The 14,581-nt window shown below is 37.6% G+C and overlaps 1 protein-coding gene across 7 annotated transcripts in view; it reads right to left on the bottom strand.

Annotated features, from left to right (window-relative positions):
- Positions 1-3,025: 3,025 nt before the first annotated feature.
- pou1f1 (POU class 1 homeobox 1) overlaps positions 3,026-14,581 on the bottom strand; it is a 17,761-nt gene continuing 6,205 nt past the window's right edge. The window contains exons 1-8 of one of the 7 annotated variants that reach the window (XM_016673870.1): positions 14,158-14,575; positions 13,298-13,739; positions 11,546-11,707; positions 10,803-10,901; positions 4,804-5,064; positions 4,481-4,645; positions 3,507-3,567; positions 3,026-3,409 (exon numbers count right to left, since the gene is read on the bottom strand). In XM_016673870.1, the coding sequence (XP_016529356.1) occupies positions 3,169-3,409; positions 3,507-3,567; positions 4,481-4,645; positions 4,804-5,064; positions 10,803-10,901; positions 11,546-11,707; positions 13,298-13,433 (1,125 nt within the window). In that variant the 5' untranslated portion in view covers positions 13,434-13,739; positions 14,158-14,575 and the 3' untranslated portion in view covers positions 3,026-3,168. Of the gene's footprint in view, positions 3,410-3,506; positions 3,568-4,480; positions 4,646-4,803; positions 5,065-10,802; positions 10,902-11,545; positions 11,708-13,297; positions 14,576-14,581 lie in introns of those variants that run through there. The other 6 variants (XM_016673869.1, XM_016673872.1, XM_007557133.2 and 3 more) reach the window with 6 other exon arrangements.

The raw sequence follows: 14,581 nt of genomic DNA on the forward strand, positions 1-14,581 counted from the left end.
GAGCAAACCAAGAAAGTTGAGCAACTGTTATTATTGCAAAACGGATTCGAGTGAGTGATCGTTTCTTCTGCAGTGTGGTGATTGTTCAAGATCAAACCTTTGGGTGGGCTGGGATCAGGACCTCAATGGTGCAACTTCAATCCAAAGGAAACATCAAGAAGAAAATAATATTACACAAAATGAACACCAGGACTGGTTAAATGTTTTGTTTTCTGCAGGGGGAAAAAAATCCTTTAGGCGACTTGTAACATCTGTGAAATGGACTGCAGAGATGAAAACTATGAACCTCACCATGAATCTTGTGCCACGCTGTGTGAAGTACCTGAGCGCATTCTAGTCTGGGGATTGTCTCTCCTCTAAGGGAGCAGGCTCACAATTTTGCCCTAAAACACTGCTATGACCGAGTGTCATCGTCCAGGAGCAAAGTGGTGATGAACAGTGTTTTCCCCAGCATGGTGGTGGAGCATGTTCCAGGGAAAAAGGGACAACTGAGTGGTTCAAATAGACAAATTGCAATGCCAGGGCGTTATTCAGATCCCAATCCCACTTAGAACCTTATGCAATGCTTTGTATAAACTTTATGTATTACTTAGTAAAAACCTTTAGAACTGACAAAATGTTTATTATCCACTTCTGTGTACGGTAAACATATAACATTGAAAGAAAAATGATTAAGCAAAACTGAATCCATAAATCTGGAACAACTACATTTGTCTTAAAGGTTTTGATCATGACTGCACAGCCACAGAGTAACTTGACTTTTAGAGCTTATTTACAGACAACTCTGAAAAACAGCAAATAAAGACACCGGAATGGTTTGCACTGACAAGAAATGACATGCATTCTTTAGTGAAAACAGTATTTTGTTGCTTAAACAAAAAAAAACAAAAAACAAAAAAATATATATATATATATATGTGACAACTATGATGTGTTTCCTTTACAATAGCATTAGGTATTTACATGGTATGACAGAAAGCAGGTGATACCGTCAATAATTTGCCGAGTTTTGCTTTGAAATTTCCTGCATTTTAACTAACTTTCAATCACACATGTATAGAAAGTTAAAAGAGACCCAAAGACTAACTTATACATTTGCAACACTACCCTTACAGCCAGCATCACTAACACAAAGGCACTTTCACTCTTGCCAAAGAAGCTTTTCACCAAGTCTCTTTAAGGCATAACTTGTCTTTCATTTTTCACACTCTAAGAATTGCACTGGCCGTCCATAACCCCGCCGCATTTAACTCCCCTGGCAGCACTCGAGTTGCATAACCCAACATAAGTCACAACGGAAACAGTTTGTTCCTGAATTAAAGCGTTGGCTGGTTTTATTTATGAATCCCCACTCCGTCTCCCTAATGTGTGCATTGATTTGATATTAGAGCTGTACAAACAAGACTTGGCACAGGTGACATATTTAAAAAACTCAACTCACCGTTTGAACCTAGAGAACATTCAAGTGTCCACAACTCGGACAACCGGATCATTTTACCAGACGAGTACTGGACATCTTTGGCAAGAATAAAGAAACTGTCTATAAGTCTTGCTGATGTTTTATGTAACATATATATCGATCTCATAAATCAATTTCAAGCTGTTCCAGACAGCAGTTTCTGGCTCTTGATGTAAGTTGCAGTTGCAGTAACACAAGGTCCAAACTGTCAGAGTCCTCTCGCTTTCTGTTTAGACATCAGTCAGTCCAACGGGGTCAGGGTCAGCGCTGGCTGGTGATTCCCATCGTATGACACGTCAAAGCAACACCGAAATCAAAACATCACAGAAATAACAGACTGAAAAGCTCTATACCGCCTAAAAGCTTGATATTTAACTCTAAATTGTCCATCAAATAAACAAATTGCAGCAAAACATGACGACGCAATATATTAGTTTTCAAATAAATAGGTTGTTGTCAAAATTGAAATATATATTATAGAGTTGGTTTTAACTTCAGCTAGAGGAAATTCAACATTTTTTCAAGTAGTTTGATTAAGAGAGAGCAAAACAAAAACATTTGAATGAAGAACATAAATATGAAAAAAAAGGGATTTATATATATTTTTTTCACTTTTCCTTGGAACAAATAAGCACAAGTTGAAGGACAGTGTTGTAGATTAAAGCTTTCAGGAAGGCACTCAGCTGATGGTGCCTTCAGAGAAAATCACAATGGGTGATGAGCTTTTACTGTGGATCAATTCAAATGAACTTCAACTGAAAAAATAAAAATAAAAAATCAGTCCTCAGGTGTGCAAAGCCGCTGGAGGCATACCTGAAAAGAGTTGCTGCTGTACCAATTAAAGTTGGTTCTCAAAAGCTTTAACTCAGTAAAGCTGAAAAAAAAATAAATAATAAAAAAAACACTTCTAAAAACTCAGACTTGATGCCATCTGTTAAAAAGTGTGAATATCATTTGTCATTTTCCTTCCACTTCATAATTTGGTACCATTTTGTGTTTTTCTTTCTCGATGAAGAACATGTTGTATGAGGGTATGAATATTTTTTGCAAGGAACTGCATTTTGCCTGAATTAATTTCTAATAAATTTTGGTAACACTTTATTTGAAGGGGTGTACATAAGACTGACATGACACTGTCATAAACATGACATGACATCTGTCATGAACATAAAGAAGTCTTTATGAATGTTTATGACTGTTGTCATGAAGTGTCATTCGGTAAATAATGACACTTTTAATACAAAGTTGCTCTAAAAGTTGTATTAAAAGTCCATTAAAAGTGCCAACTTTGCATGATTTTGTAAATTATAATAATTTTAATGCAAAGTTGGCACTTTTAATGGACTTTCAAAGCAACTTTTAGAGCAACTTTGCATTAAAAGTGTCATTATTTACCGAATGACACTTCATGACAACAGTCATAAACATTCATAAAGACTTATGTTCATGACAGATGTTATGTCATGTTCATGACAGTGTCATGTCAGTCTTATACACACCCCTTCAAATAAAGTGTTACCAAAATTTTGATACATTAATAATTAATACAAGAAACACAGGGGATTCTTTTTTTTTTTTTTTTTACAAACGTTTTTCGTTTCACCATTGCTGCATGTTACTGAATTTATTACTCTTGGATCTGCCTGAAAAGTTGTGGTCATGAAAGAGCCTCCGTCGCATTAGCTCAGAAGCCACTTTAGCGCTTCAGTTTAAGTCAGTGGTCTTTGGGTTTTACTTATTTGTGTGAGACAGTTTGGACTGATTTTGGTCAAACAGGAGCTCAGGCTCAGGCTCGTTTTGACACGTTTCTCTCTTTGGCGTCTGTTGCAAAACCAGACTCTGACCACCTCCTTCTCCAGATGGAGCCCTTTGGCTATCCGGGCTATTTCCTGAGAGGATGGCTTAGTTTTTTCCACAAAGCTTCGCTCCAGGGCCTCCTTAGCTCCCAGGCTGCAGAATCAAACAGGGAACAAAAAGCAGAAAGCAAAAATCCTTAAACACTGAGTGAACTGGATGGTTTTACACTTTTCATCCTCACAAAGTATACCTGATGGTTGTTCTCCTTTTCCTCTTTCGCTCATTCATTCCAGTTTTATCGTTGTACAACGCTACAAGGAAGTCAGAGTGTTTTGTCATTGAAGCTTATGAGGGATTGAAAAAAAAACATTCAAATGCTACAAAATTCAAGCACAGCTTTGTTCACATAAATTTCCTAATTAATTTTGTCGCTTCTCATTTTGACTGAATTAGCCTTAATTAATTAAACATGAATTGACTTAGCTCTCTCAAATAGCAGCAGATATTCTCTTTTTTAAAATTCTGCAAAGTAAATAATTGACTTGTGAAATCAACCAACAGCAGAAATGTTGCATTTACGTCTGTAATTACATTAACCCAAAGATAAAATTTTGAAGATATATGTAAGATTTCTTTTATGCTTCACTTTTTCAAACCTGATTTATCTATTAACATATTTAGACACTTACATACTGTTTCAGAACACACTGTTTTGGTTTATCTCTTAGCATTTACATTCAAATGATACTCTGAGATTTTAACAAGAAAAATCTTTAAAAATCCTAATAATGTTCTTGCCATAGAAAGTTTTCAGCACAATGTTTTAAATTGTTTTGCTGCTTCTCATATTAAGCATATTTGCCACAACATGACAACATAAACGAAGGTTTGAGGGGTGTGAAGACTTTTGCCAGGTACTGTGTATATATATTTTTTAGACATCACACTTTTGAGATGTTGCATAATCCCGTTTCTCAGATGAAAACTAAGCTTCTATTTCAGATGCTGTCTTCTCGTTCATCTTCAGAAAAAAAAAAAGTCATAGTACACTGGTAAAAATGGAACAAGAACGTACATTTTTAGCACCCCATCCTAGTAATACCACTTATATAAAATACTATGGCAACAAATCAAAGGTGCAGGTTTAATGTTACTGGATAAAGATGACACCTACTGTAAATAAACACTGCATGGGGGATGATGGAGTGGATTCATGTGACTCACCACCAGCCAGCTCAGCCTCGTCGAGCCATTTTGCCAGAATGGCCTTGAGTTTGCAGGCGTTCTTAAAGCTCAGCTGCAAATTTTCAAAGCGGCAGATCGTGGTCTGGCTGAACTCTGAGCCGTGTACTGCGGCAAGAGCCTCGCCTACATTAGTCTGAGTGTAGCCTGGGGTCAAAATAAAATAGAAATAGCAATGCCTCACAGAATGCAGCCAGCAGTGGGGAAGCAAGATGATTGCCGGAAAAAAAAAAAAAATACAGAGCAGAACAAAACAAAGCAAAATTTAGATGAAGACATAGCAGGTTGCTGTAGGTTGTACTCACCCAGTTTGATCCGGCGTATTTTGAAGTCATTAGCAAACATTTCCAGTTCTCGTATCTGCAGGGAGTCCATAGGGGGGGCTTCTTCCTGCTCCCGCATCCCTTTCCGATGTGCGTCACCTTTCACTTCTCCGCCGGGGCCCCCGGAGACCTCGTCGGCTGAAAGGAGTGTCGACGGCAGCGAGGAAAAACCGTGGCTCAGAGCACAAGAGCTGCTACTGAGTCCGTGGTCTGGAAACTTATATATGCAAGGAGTCAGAGAGCCTGCAGAGAGGAAAGTATGACAGAAAGAGATGATGTAGTGAAGGTGTGACACTTAGAGACGCCCAAAGACTGGCAGAAAGCTTCTGAAAGTTAAGCCACAAGCCACCTCTGAGTTCTTGTTCATTCTTTTTTGCAAAAATATCTGATTCTCAGTCTGTTTAAAAAATGTCTTTGAACAGCAGGTCTGAACTTTAACTAGGCCATTCTAAAACATGAGTAATCTACGGACTTTGTGATTAATCTGCAATGCCTTGTATTTATTTATCTACTTCGTTTTATCGACTCTGGCAAACTTTCCCGTCTCTGCTGAACACACACATACACTAAGAATGATACTGCCACCGCTCTGTTTCACCATAAGGACAGTGTTGTTAGGCTGGTTTTCAATGATTCCCTCCCCCCATCCCCCTGTACACAGAATTTTGTATGCAGGCCTAAAGGTCCCAGTTTTATTTGGTGTGTTCCTTGATCTCCATGATGCTGGTTTTACACTATTGTTCTGAAGTCTGCACAGTGCAGCGGGTTTCTTTTATCAGTGTCTCTAAAAAATTCTTAGTCCTCCAAATGTTTGTGGATCTTTTAAAGTCTTTTATTGGAAGCCAGGACTTGAGTTTCTTTTTGCAAAACCTCTGAGAAGAACGACTGCAGTTTTATGAGCTTGATTGAATGTGTTTCTTAGATAAACACCTCATAATGACAATTTCCACCCTTTAGTGAATAGAAGGTTTAAACCCAATCAGCGCCTCCCTCTTCATCTTCTTTTCGTGAAACAGCATGTAGACTTAAGCTATCATTATTGCATCTACAGACAGGCACACACACACAATCAGTGCCCACCGCTGCGCTTGTGGAGATATTTGTTGTGCGAAATTGGTTCTCTTTTTGAAGCTGCACACTTGGGTGACAGCTGAGCCAGTTCAATTTACTGATAAAAACAGAGTGCGGAGTCTGAACAAGGTAGTCTGTGACATGAGTGCTAAATTAATCTCAATTTTTAAGGGACTTGCTGAATAGCTATTCTTTTCCCTGTCACTTAGCACAATATGCTGAAGTTTACCGGTAATTTAACAAAACTCACCTTTGGCTTCAGGATTACCACGCACAGATGAGTTCCCTGCTTGCACTTATCTTTTAAAACTCTGCATTCTGACGAAATACAAAAAAGAAAATCCACTGCTTCTATTAAACATTTCTTACCATAGCTGTTGGAATGAAGTACTTAAGAGTGCAGGCGATGGCTCTTGCTGGTAATTATGCATGACAGATTAATGACAGACGTCTTCCAGAGAGTCATGCAGGGAGGAATCAGATGCTATGATTTGTTTGAGCTTCAGAGAGAAACACGATGGCCAATTGTCTATGAAATGCATAATTCTAATTGCATGAGGACAATTATAAAACCACTGAGTGATCAAACTAATATTCTTACTGGAACAATTGCATAACTTTTATTCGTGTCAGGACCATTTGAACGTTATAACACCCACAGTGAGCCATGCAATAGTTCCCCCTTTTGTAAATGGGGACACAATGCAAATTGTTACACAACAGCAAGAGAAAATGAAAATGTCATCCTTTCCTTGTTAGTTGGCTCATGGCGCCAAGTCAGTTTTTCTACCATTTTTTTCATATAAATGGCCAAATTTTATTGTAGTTCTGTTCCCCTTTTTTCATGTTGGCTTGATAATATAATAAATATCTTTACTGATATTTAGAAATGAAAAGTGTGAGTATTTGTGAATGTTCTGCATGCGATGTGTGGTTAATTGTCTGTTAGCAACTAGAAAGAAATCTCACACTCTTTGTGACCATCAGCACGGTCTTGTAACAATTACTCCTATCATCCTAGCAAAGACTTGGCTTTTGGAAATATATGTGTACCATACATTTTCAGCAGGTTTGAGTTTGGAGTCGTCCAAATTGGATGTTTTGTTGGAACCCAACTGTGTTCAAGTTCAAACTGCCCAGCTCCTGCTTTCAGGTCAAAACTGTCGAGGTAGCTTGGTAAACTTGAACTCAGTTGGGTGTTCCTTATTATGAGTGGAGGACAATCTTAGATTGCAAAGGATTGGAAAATGTATTCGAGCTGGAAAGGCAGAGTCAGATAGTCTATGAAGCACATCGGCGCTGTTCTTTGCTATCGCTCAGGTGCATGCCACAACAGGAAAGTTTTGATCATGATTTTACCATAATGTATATATATTATAAAACAATCCTGATATAATTTAATCAAAAATTAATGGCGATTGTTTCATATCCAGTTAACCCTATAAAAACAAAAATTAGAGTTTCAATGCAAAGTTGAAAACGGATCCGACTGATTTTGATAAATGTCTGGCTGGCACTGCAGACACACCTCATAAAAACCAGTCACCCACCAAGTCTTTATCAATTCTTTCCGTTCAGACACAGGAGCCTAACCCTGCAGCTATTCAGGGAGAGACAGGATATTGCCTGGACAGCAAGCTGCCATCACACTACAATGCCTGCCTGCAAAATTATTGTTAAAAAGTGTTATCTAATGTATGCAATAGATAATCTATTCACAAAGGTGTGCTTCTGTACCGTGACAAACGTGTTTATATCACTGACATTTTCAAAAATGTACTGTTTGTGCTGTTATTCACACAATTTATGATGTTACATGCAGCCTGAATATTAGACAGCTTTGAGAAATCGACATTAATCCTAATCAATGTCATTATGACCTGGTAACTTCAACACTCGTGGCTGGATGGTTTCTGAGGCAGATAGGTTTTCTATTTCCCACTCATCTGATTAGCACCACTCAGTTGTGCCAACTACTTATTAAATTATTTACTAGTTCCCTCTGAGGCCAATTAGTTACAATTCATTTTATTCTGAGGTATCAAAATAAAGGGAGAAGGAAATCTGACATTTTTATTCGTATAAATTTTAAAGACAATATATCGTTTTTTTTTCCTACCACTCCCCATTTGTCCCCTATTCATATCTGCAATACAACATTTCAAAGAAAATATTTAAAAGTTTTGTGCTTTTCTTTCTTCGGAGAAACTTTTCTTGTTCACCCCAGAGAATAAAAAAAAAATATTTTTCTAGTTAACACACCTTAAGGTATTTTTTCCACCCCCCACCCTGAGCTGGTAAGAGAAAGTGGACCTTTCCTGGGCTCTACCTAATGCATCCACTGATGTTCCCTGGGGAAACAGCCATGCTACAGCGAGCACGGCGGTTGTTTGTGTGCTATGCAGACGTATCGGGCAGCAGTCACTCCCCACCGCCCTCCAACCATTACACAAGTGGACTCACTGGCTGTATGAAGGCTTCTTGATAGCCTTTTTGCCAGAGATTTGCTCTTTCCTTAAGCAAAGCCAAAAGGCATAAAAAAATTGAAAAGTGCACAAAATAGGCATTGCAACAGCTACACTTGAATGCATATTCACAGCAGTTCTTTTTTTAATAAGGCTTGGTTTTGTTATAGCCACTGCCTTATCTAACAGTACCTACTTGTTGTCCTTCTAAAAACTGGTTTTACTCTACGTCAGGTTTAACTTTCATTCTTTCTTTAGCTCTGTTTTGCCAATCAGCCACAGCAGAAGATGAAATAAGGCCTTTGACTTGACAGGATGGCGCACTGTAGGGATAGCTGTAGAAAGTTTTCATATATACTTCCAACCAGAGAAAACTTTTTTATTAATGTATATTATTTCAAATGCATATCTGCGAGGTGTATGAATAATTTAAGGCTGAAGTTTAGCTCTTAAGTCAGCTGCATAGATCCATGTGCGTGTTCACTAAAAAGTGCATAATATGCATTACAATTCTACCCTGCAAATAAAAGGGAAAATATCTAAACTGGGTGCACCGTGGTGAACTTTTTTTTCCTGAGCTATAAAGGCTTAAAGATTGGAATAAGGGAGCAGAAGCTCCTTTCTGAAATCCAAAATTTTAATATAAAATACCTGAAATGACAAAAACAGCTAAAATCTTTTCTCCAGAAAGAATTTGGAAATGATTTGCTCTCAATGTCATGCCAGTTGGTCTGCTGCTCTGAGTTCCCAACTAAACTTTTATTGACATGAGCAAAATCTGAAATAGTCAAAATTATTTTCCATTATGCTTGCATTTAACATCCAGTCAGTATTATTCTTTGCCAACTGATTTAATTACTACTAATGAAACAATTTAAACCCATACATGTCTTGGTAATTCACTTTAATGAATTACTGTAATTAAAAAGTGTCCTAAGTCTCATGTATAATTTAATATTGATATTTTTTTGAAGATTTTATATTACAACATTTTCCAATTGATTGTTTTTCCCTGTACTATTGAGTCAATTTAGAGCTATCAAAATAAAAACGCTGTCACCCCTGATCAAAATAAAGTAACACTGAACCTGCTGTCATTGCTTTTGACATACCTTACATTTTTATTACATCACTGTCTTATCTCTTTACTAATGCCTGGCCATCTTGGACTGAAAATCCAATGTTCTACATACTGCTGCTCCTGAAAGCAGAAACACACAGCATGCCTGAATCTTCATCAGCGCAGACAGAAGAAAACTGCACAGCTAAACAACAGATAAAGAAGCAAAAATGACCCTGCTTAGTATTCTATGATAACTCGTGCTACACACGCTGAAATCTTTCTATTGTTAATAAAAAAAATTAAAAAAAAACATTTGCATATCTTAGGCACAAAAAGGTCTTGTTTTTTTATCTAACATTTTTCACAAGTTACAATACCAACTCTATATCCTCTTTTGAGCCATAAATCTCTTTGAGCAAATTGAATAAGCCTCATTTTGGTGATTCATGAGAGGCGACTATCCACACCAAGATCCCACTTTAACGCTTCATTCACATCTCATTACATTCCGTACTGATATTTCTTTATGATGTGGCCTGTCAGTCCACCTAATGGTAACACTTATTTCTCCTCATGTGAATCAATATCTTTTTGTGCTGGCATGTATTAATCCAGATACCTTCATTTTGTTCCTTTCTTTAAAGCTGACAACAAAATCTGCACACAGGCCTATCTTTAGTGGCCTGATTTCACCATTTATTCACTGGCCAGAAGAAAATCTAAGATCATTGAAGTGACGAATTAGTCTTCCTTCCTCCCAGTGGTGCGGAAGGTGTGCCTCTTTAATTTCATCTTAATGTCCTTTAAGCACAGTCTTTGACAGCATAAATGGATCAATACTGTCAAATTGCTCCAGTTAGACAGTGGATGTTGCTGAGATAGACCTCAAATAATTAAAGCCATTAGCTTCGGAAGTAATGTCAGATGCAACAGAAAACATTGTCAATGAATGTAAATTATTTTCAGGGAACAGGCTTCTTTGGGTATGAAACTATTGTTTAACAAATTATGAAAAGTTGTATATAAATTTATATCAAAACCACTGATCAAATTCTTCAGAAACTGAATGAAACAAACATTGTTTCTGGGAATAGAAAGAGTTAAAACCTGCATTGAAACTTTTGCTCCTGCTAACGGCTAAATACCTCAGCTCCTGAGAGGATTAAAAGGAATTAGCAAGACATTTGTCAGTTTTGGTCAGCTGCAGCACCAGATTGTTCAAAAGAAAGGTAATAAAGTCCTCCTTTAATTTTATCTGACAGCAAACTTGAAACTAATCACAAAGTAAACACATTTCCTGCCTAATTTAATGGAGTTAGCCTGCAAGCGAGGGAATGAGTGAATGTTCGAGTGAGTGTGCAGAGTGTGGGTCTGTTCTTTACCTTGTAATGGATTTGCAGCACTCACCATGTTGGGGTGAGGGACGCCACAGGTCTGCAGGATACGAGTCTGAGATATACTGGCAGAAAGCATCTCCTGGGCTGCAAGGAAAAGAAGCACGCAGTATCTAATTAGAGCTAATAAAACACAGTTGTGGATGAATTCAATGTAACTTGGGTTAATCAAAATCTGTTTCAACATTGCAATATACGACAAATGTTTAGCAAGTTATTGTTTTCCAAGTTGATGTACAAGGGAAGGAAATGAAATCTTAGGATTTGAGTATGAAATTGGGGTACAAACTGGCAAAGGGGTGAATTGACCTGTTGCCCTTGGTGACTTGTCAGGCCTTTCATTGTTAAAAACTTTAATTATTGTTGGGGTGCCACTAATTGAACCACTAATATGTTTTTTTTTTCTGCACTGAACAAATGCAGTCAAATTAAACATTATCTTGTTAGTCAAGACTAAGACTTCTCAAGGGTGTCATCATGGTATTATTTTCTGAGTTACTTTCTAATGTCATACAATTTGTTGCTTCTGACAAAAACACTTATTTGAGTTAGCTGTCTACCGGATCGGTACACAGCATTCTTTACAGTATGACTACTCTAACTGAGTAGTTATACTGCATATTGGCCATTTTTGCATTTGGATAAAACTGGTATAAAATAACAGCGTACATTTTTCCCTGTTTTTGCTGATTTACTAACTAATTTGAAACTCTTTGACCTCATTTGCTCACCTGTCATCATGCCATAGGTTGCTTGCTGGTTGCTGTAGTGGCAGGGGGTGACTGGGTAATGCAAACTTGGAGGAGCGTTACTGAGGGCGTTCCCAAGAGAGGAAGTGGACAGGTGCATGTGGGACCTCTTGGAGGTCTGACCCAGGGACAATCCTGACGATACTGATGCAGAAAGCCAAGAAAAAAACAAAACCTGTTTTTATTTCCCATGCAGAAAACACTGGTTCTAAATATAGAAGCATTCAGCTCATTCACTAAATGTCGCCATGTCACTGATGTCTGATAATTTACAACACACAAAGAAATGTTAGATTTTGATAGACAATTAGAAAAACATCACATGATGTTGAATAAGACTGAATACTGTATCAAACAGTGACTTCATTAAAACTGATATTTTTCATGTTTTTTCTGGATTCAAGTTAAAGCCATTTTCATTCAAAGGGTTATTAGTCGTATATAATTATAACATCTGTCCTAACTGTCTGGTAAGAGAAGGAAGTTGTTTTAATAAGTTGTCCAGTTTACACTCCACCAGAAATAATAGGCATTGCAAGGATTTGTGAGCTGTTTTACTGATTTGTTACTCATTGCCTATACTGCTGTGGGATGATGCTGGGAGGAATACAGATCGGGTGACAAAACAAGACACATGCTTTGATGATGGCTTTTATCAAAAGCTCCGATTTGCATGTCGTTGTAAATGATCTTGCTAACCGCATAATTATTCATGGTTCATCTTCAGGCAGTTTTTTTTTTTTTTTTAGCTCACTCCAGGAACTAATGAATGCTCACTGCCATTGTTAAGATCAACACAAAGTACTAATGGCAATGTGTTTCAGTGAAAACAAAGATAAATAAGGTGCCATCTTAAGGCTTTCTGACTGGTCTTACTTGTGAAACATATGTGTTTAATTTCACATGTTCCCTTTTTGCATCTGTTACATGAACATGTTCTGTATGATCCCATCCCATCTCTTGTGAGTCTTTGCATTTAGAAGGAACTTCAATCACAATTAAAATGTTTTTCCACAATGTTCCGTCATGAGGAAGAGTGCGGGGAGATTGAAACAATTATCCCCAGATTGCTGGGCCAAAGTAACATATTAGATACATTTTTCATGATTAAATTCAGATTTTGAAAAAAAAAATGCATCAAAGTTTCATTTAATTTACTGGAAGAAATATGTTTTGATTAGACTTTAACATTTGTGTGTGTCTTAAACTGCCAATACATAATTTAAGAATTAAATCAAGTAAAATGATGAATAAATTCAATAAACTTTTATTACGATAAAGAATTTTATCTGTTATTATTTCTTAATAGGCTTTAAAGGACAAAGTGGCATGTAACCTCAGGTCTATAGGAATTGTCTTTACCCCAACATGTACCAGTGATAACAGTTATGATTAGTTAGATATGCCTGACGGGATGTCGATGCTCAGGAAATCAAAAGTTTATATCTTTCCTGGAAGAGAAGGATTAGAGTGATTGTTCTTGGCCTTCATCGCTACAGCTGGGATTTAGCATCTCAACAACACAATGTGGATTAAGGTTCATGTTAATTACGCTTTCAAAAGCTTTGCTGCGAAGCGTTTTTGTAAGCTTTTGTGGTCTAAAAAAATTAAAGGAGCTTAAAAGACAAAGACATCAATTGAGCTAAAAGAATTTAGAAATAACCCTTAACAATAGAAGTATCATCTCAAAGTCAGCGCATAACAAGTAGGAAGAACATTGCGGACTTGATTTACCTGCAGAAACCATACCATGAGCATGGGACGTGGCCGGTAAACAGTCACCGGTGCTGCCATGGTGCATGAGGATTGGTAAGGGTGAATCGCCTGCCAGCGGGGTGAAGGAATCAGCACCAAATCCCTGACATGCCATGTTTCTTTGGCTTTCTTTAGCAGTCTTAGTGTTAACTGATGTCTGTCTCTTAAAAAGCTTTCTTTTCTTAAACGCACAATAACTCACTTTATTTGGTCTTGTCTTCCATTAGCGTTTTCTTCTCTAAATTGCATTCCTAAAATCTGTCATCTTGCCTTCTTTCTTGAGATTCCGTCTCGTCTTCTTTGGCCTCTCTTGTTCTGCTGTCTTTTCCTGGCTGCGTTAGTTGTCTTACACCTCGAGTATCGTCTTCTTTTCTTGTCCTTTTTTCTCTGGCTCAGTCAAGCATGTGTCTCCCTTGAGGCACTTGTGGGGAATATGAGGGTAGAAAACTGCGAGAGGTTACTTTTTTTTTCCTTTCAGCAACTCCGCCAAAACTCTTTAAAGTTTTAAGCAGAACCCTACCCTCAAACGAGGTGAATACCAAAATGGTTCCTGTTCGATTTAAAATCACTATTACACCTGCTGAAATGTGAGTCTCCTCTAATGAGAGCTAAACAATGCACCCCTGCTGGTCTGTTATAACCTTCGTCGATCAATGGAAGTCAGCATCTGTCATGCCCTCAGCATTTTTCTGCCCTACTCTACTGCAGGTATTTATATCCCACCTACATCTAACCAACCCCTCTCACAACCTATGAGATTCCCCGTTTCCTGTCTAGCTGCTCTCCCCCCACCTTTCAATTCTATGTCAGTGCTGTAATTGCTTGTTGTTTGTACTTACCTGTGTTCTTCTCATCCCGTTTCCAAATCCAGGATTAGGGTACAGAGCTGCCGAGAAACCTGATCTCCTCTTCCCCTCTGCCTCTTTACCTCCTTCTCTTTCTGTCTCCATGATTACAAGATTGTGAAGAAACAATAGCAAAGTAAAGCAAAAATTCTATAGTTCCTTAATGTTTATTTGGAAATACAAATTAGAAAATGACATTGGATGAAATTTCTACTTCCCGTAGTAGTAGAGTTCGAGATGAATTCAGTTCCCTGAGCACCATTTACAACTTGTTTTGTTTGTGAGGTAATAATCTTCATAAACCAGTAAAGGAAGAGCATGACCACTTAAAGATTGTTCAGAATGAAAGAACTGAACTCTTAGTTCTTAAAAAAAAAGGTACCAGACTTTTTTTGTATGGCCTCATAAGAGTTTTCAT

Source organism: Poecilia formosa, unplaced genomic scaffold (assembly GCF_000485575.1).
Source record: "Poecilia formosa unplaced genomic scaffold, Poecilia_formosa-5.1.2 Scaffold84, whole genome shotgun sequence".
NCBI lineage: Eukaryota > Metazoa > Chordata > Actinopteri > Cyprinodontiformes > Poeciliidae > Poecilia > Poecilia formosa.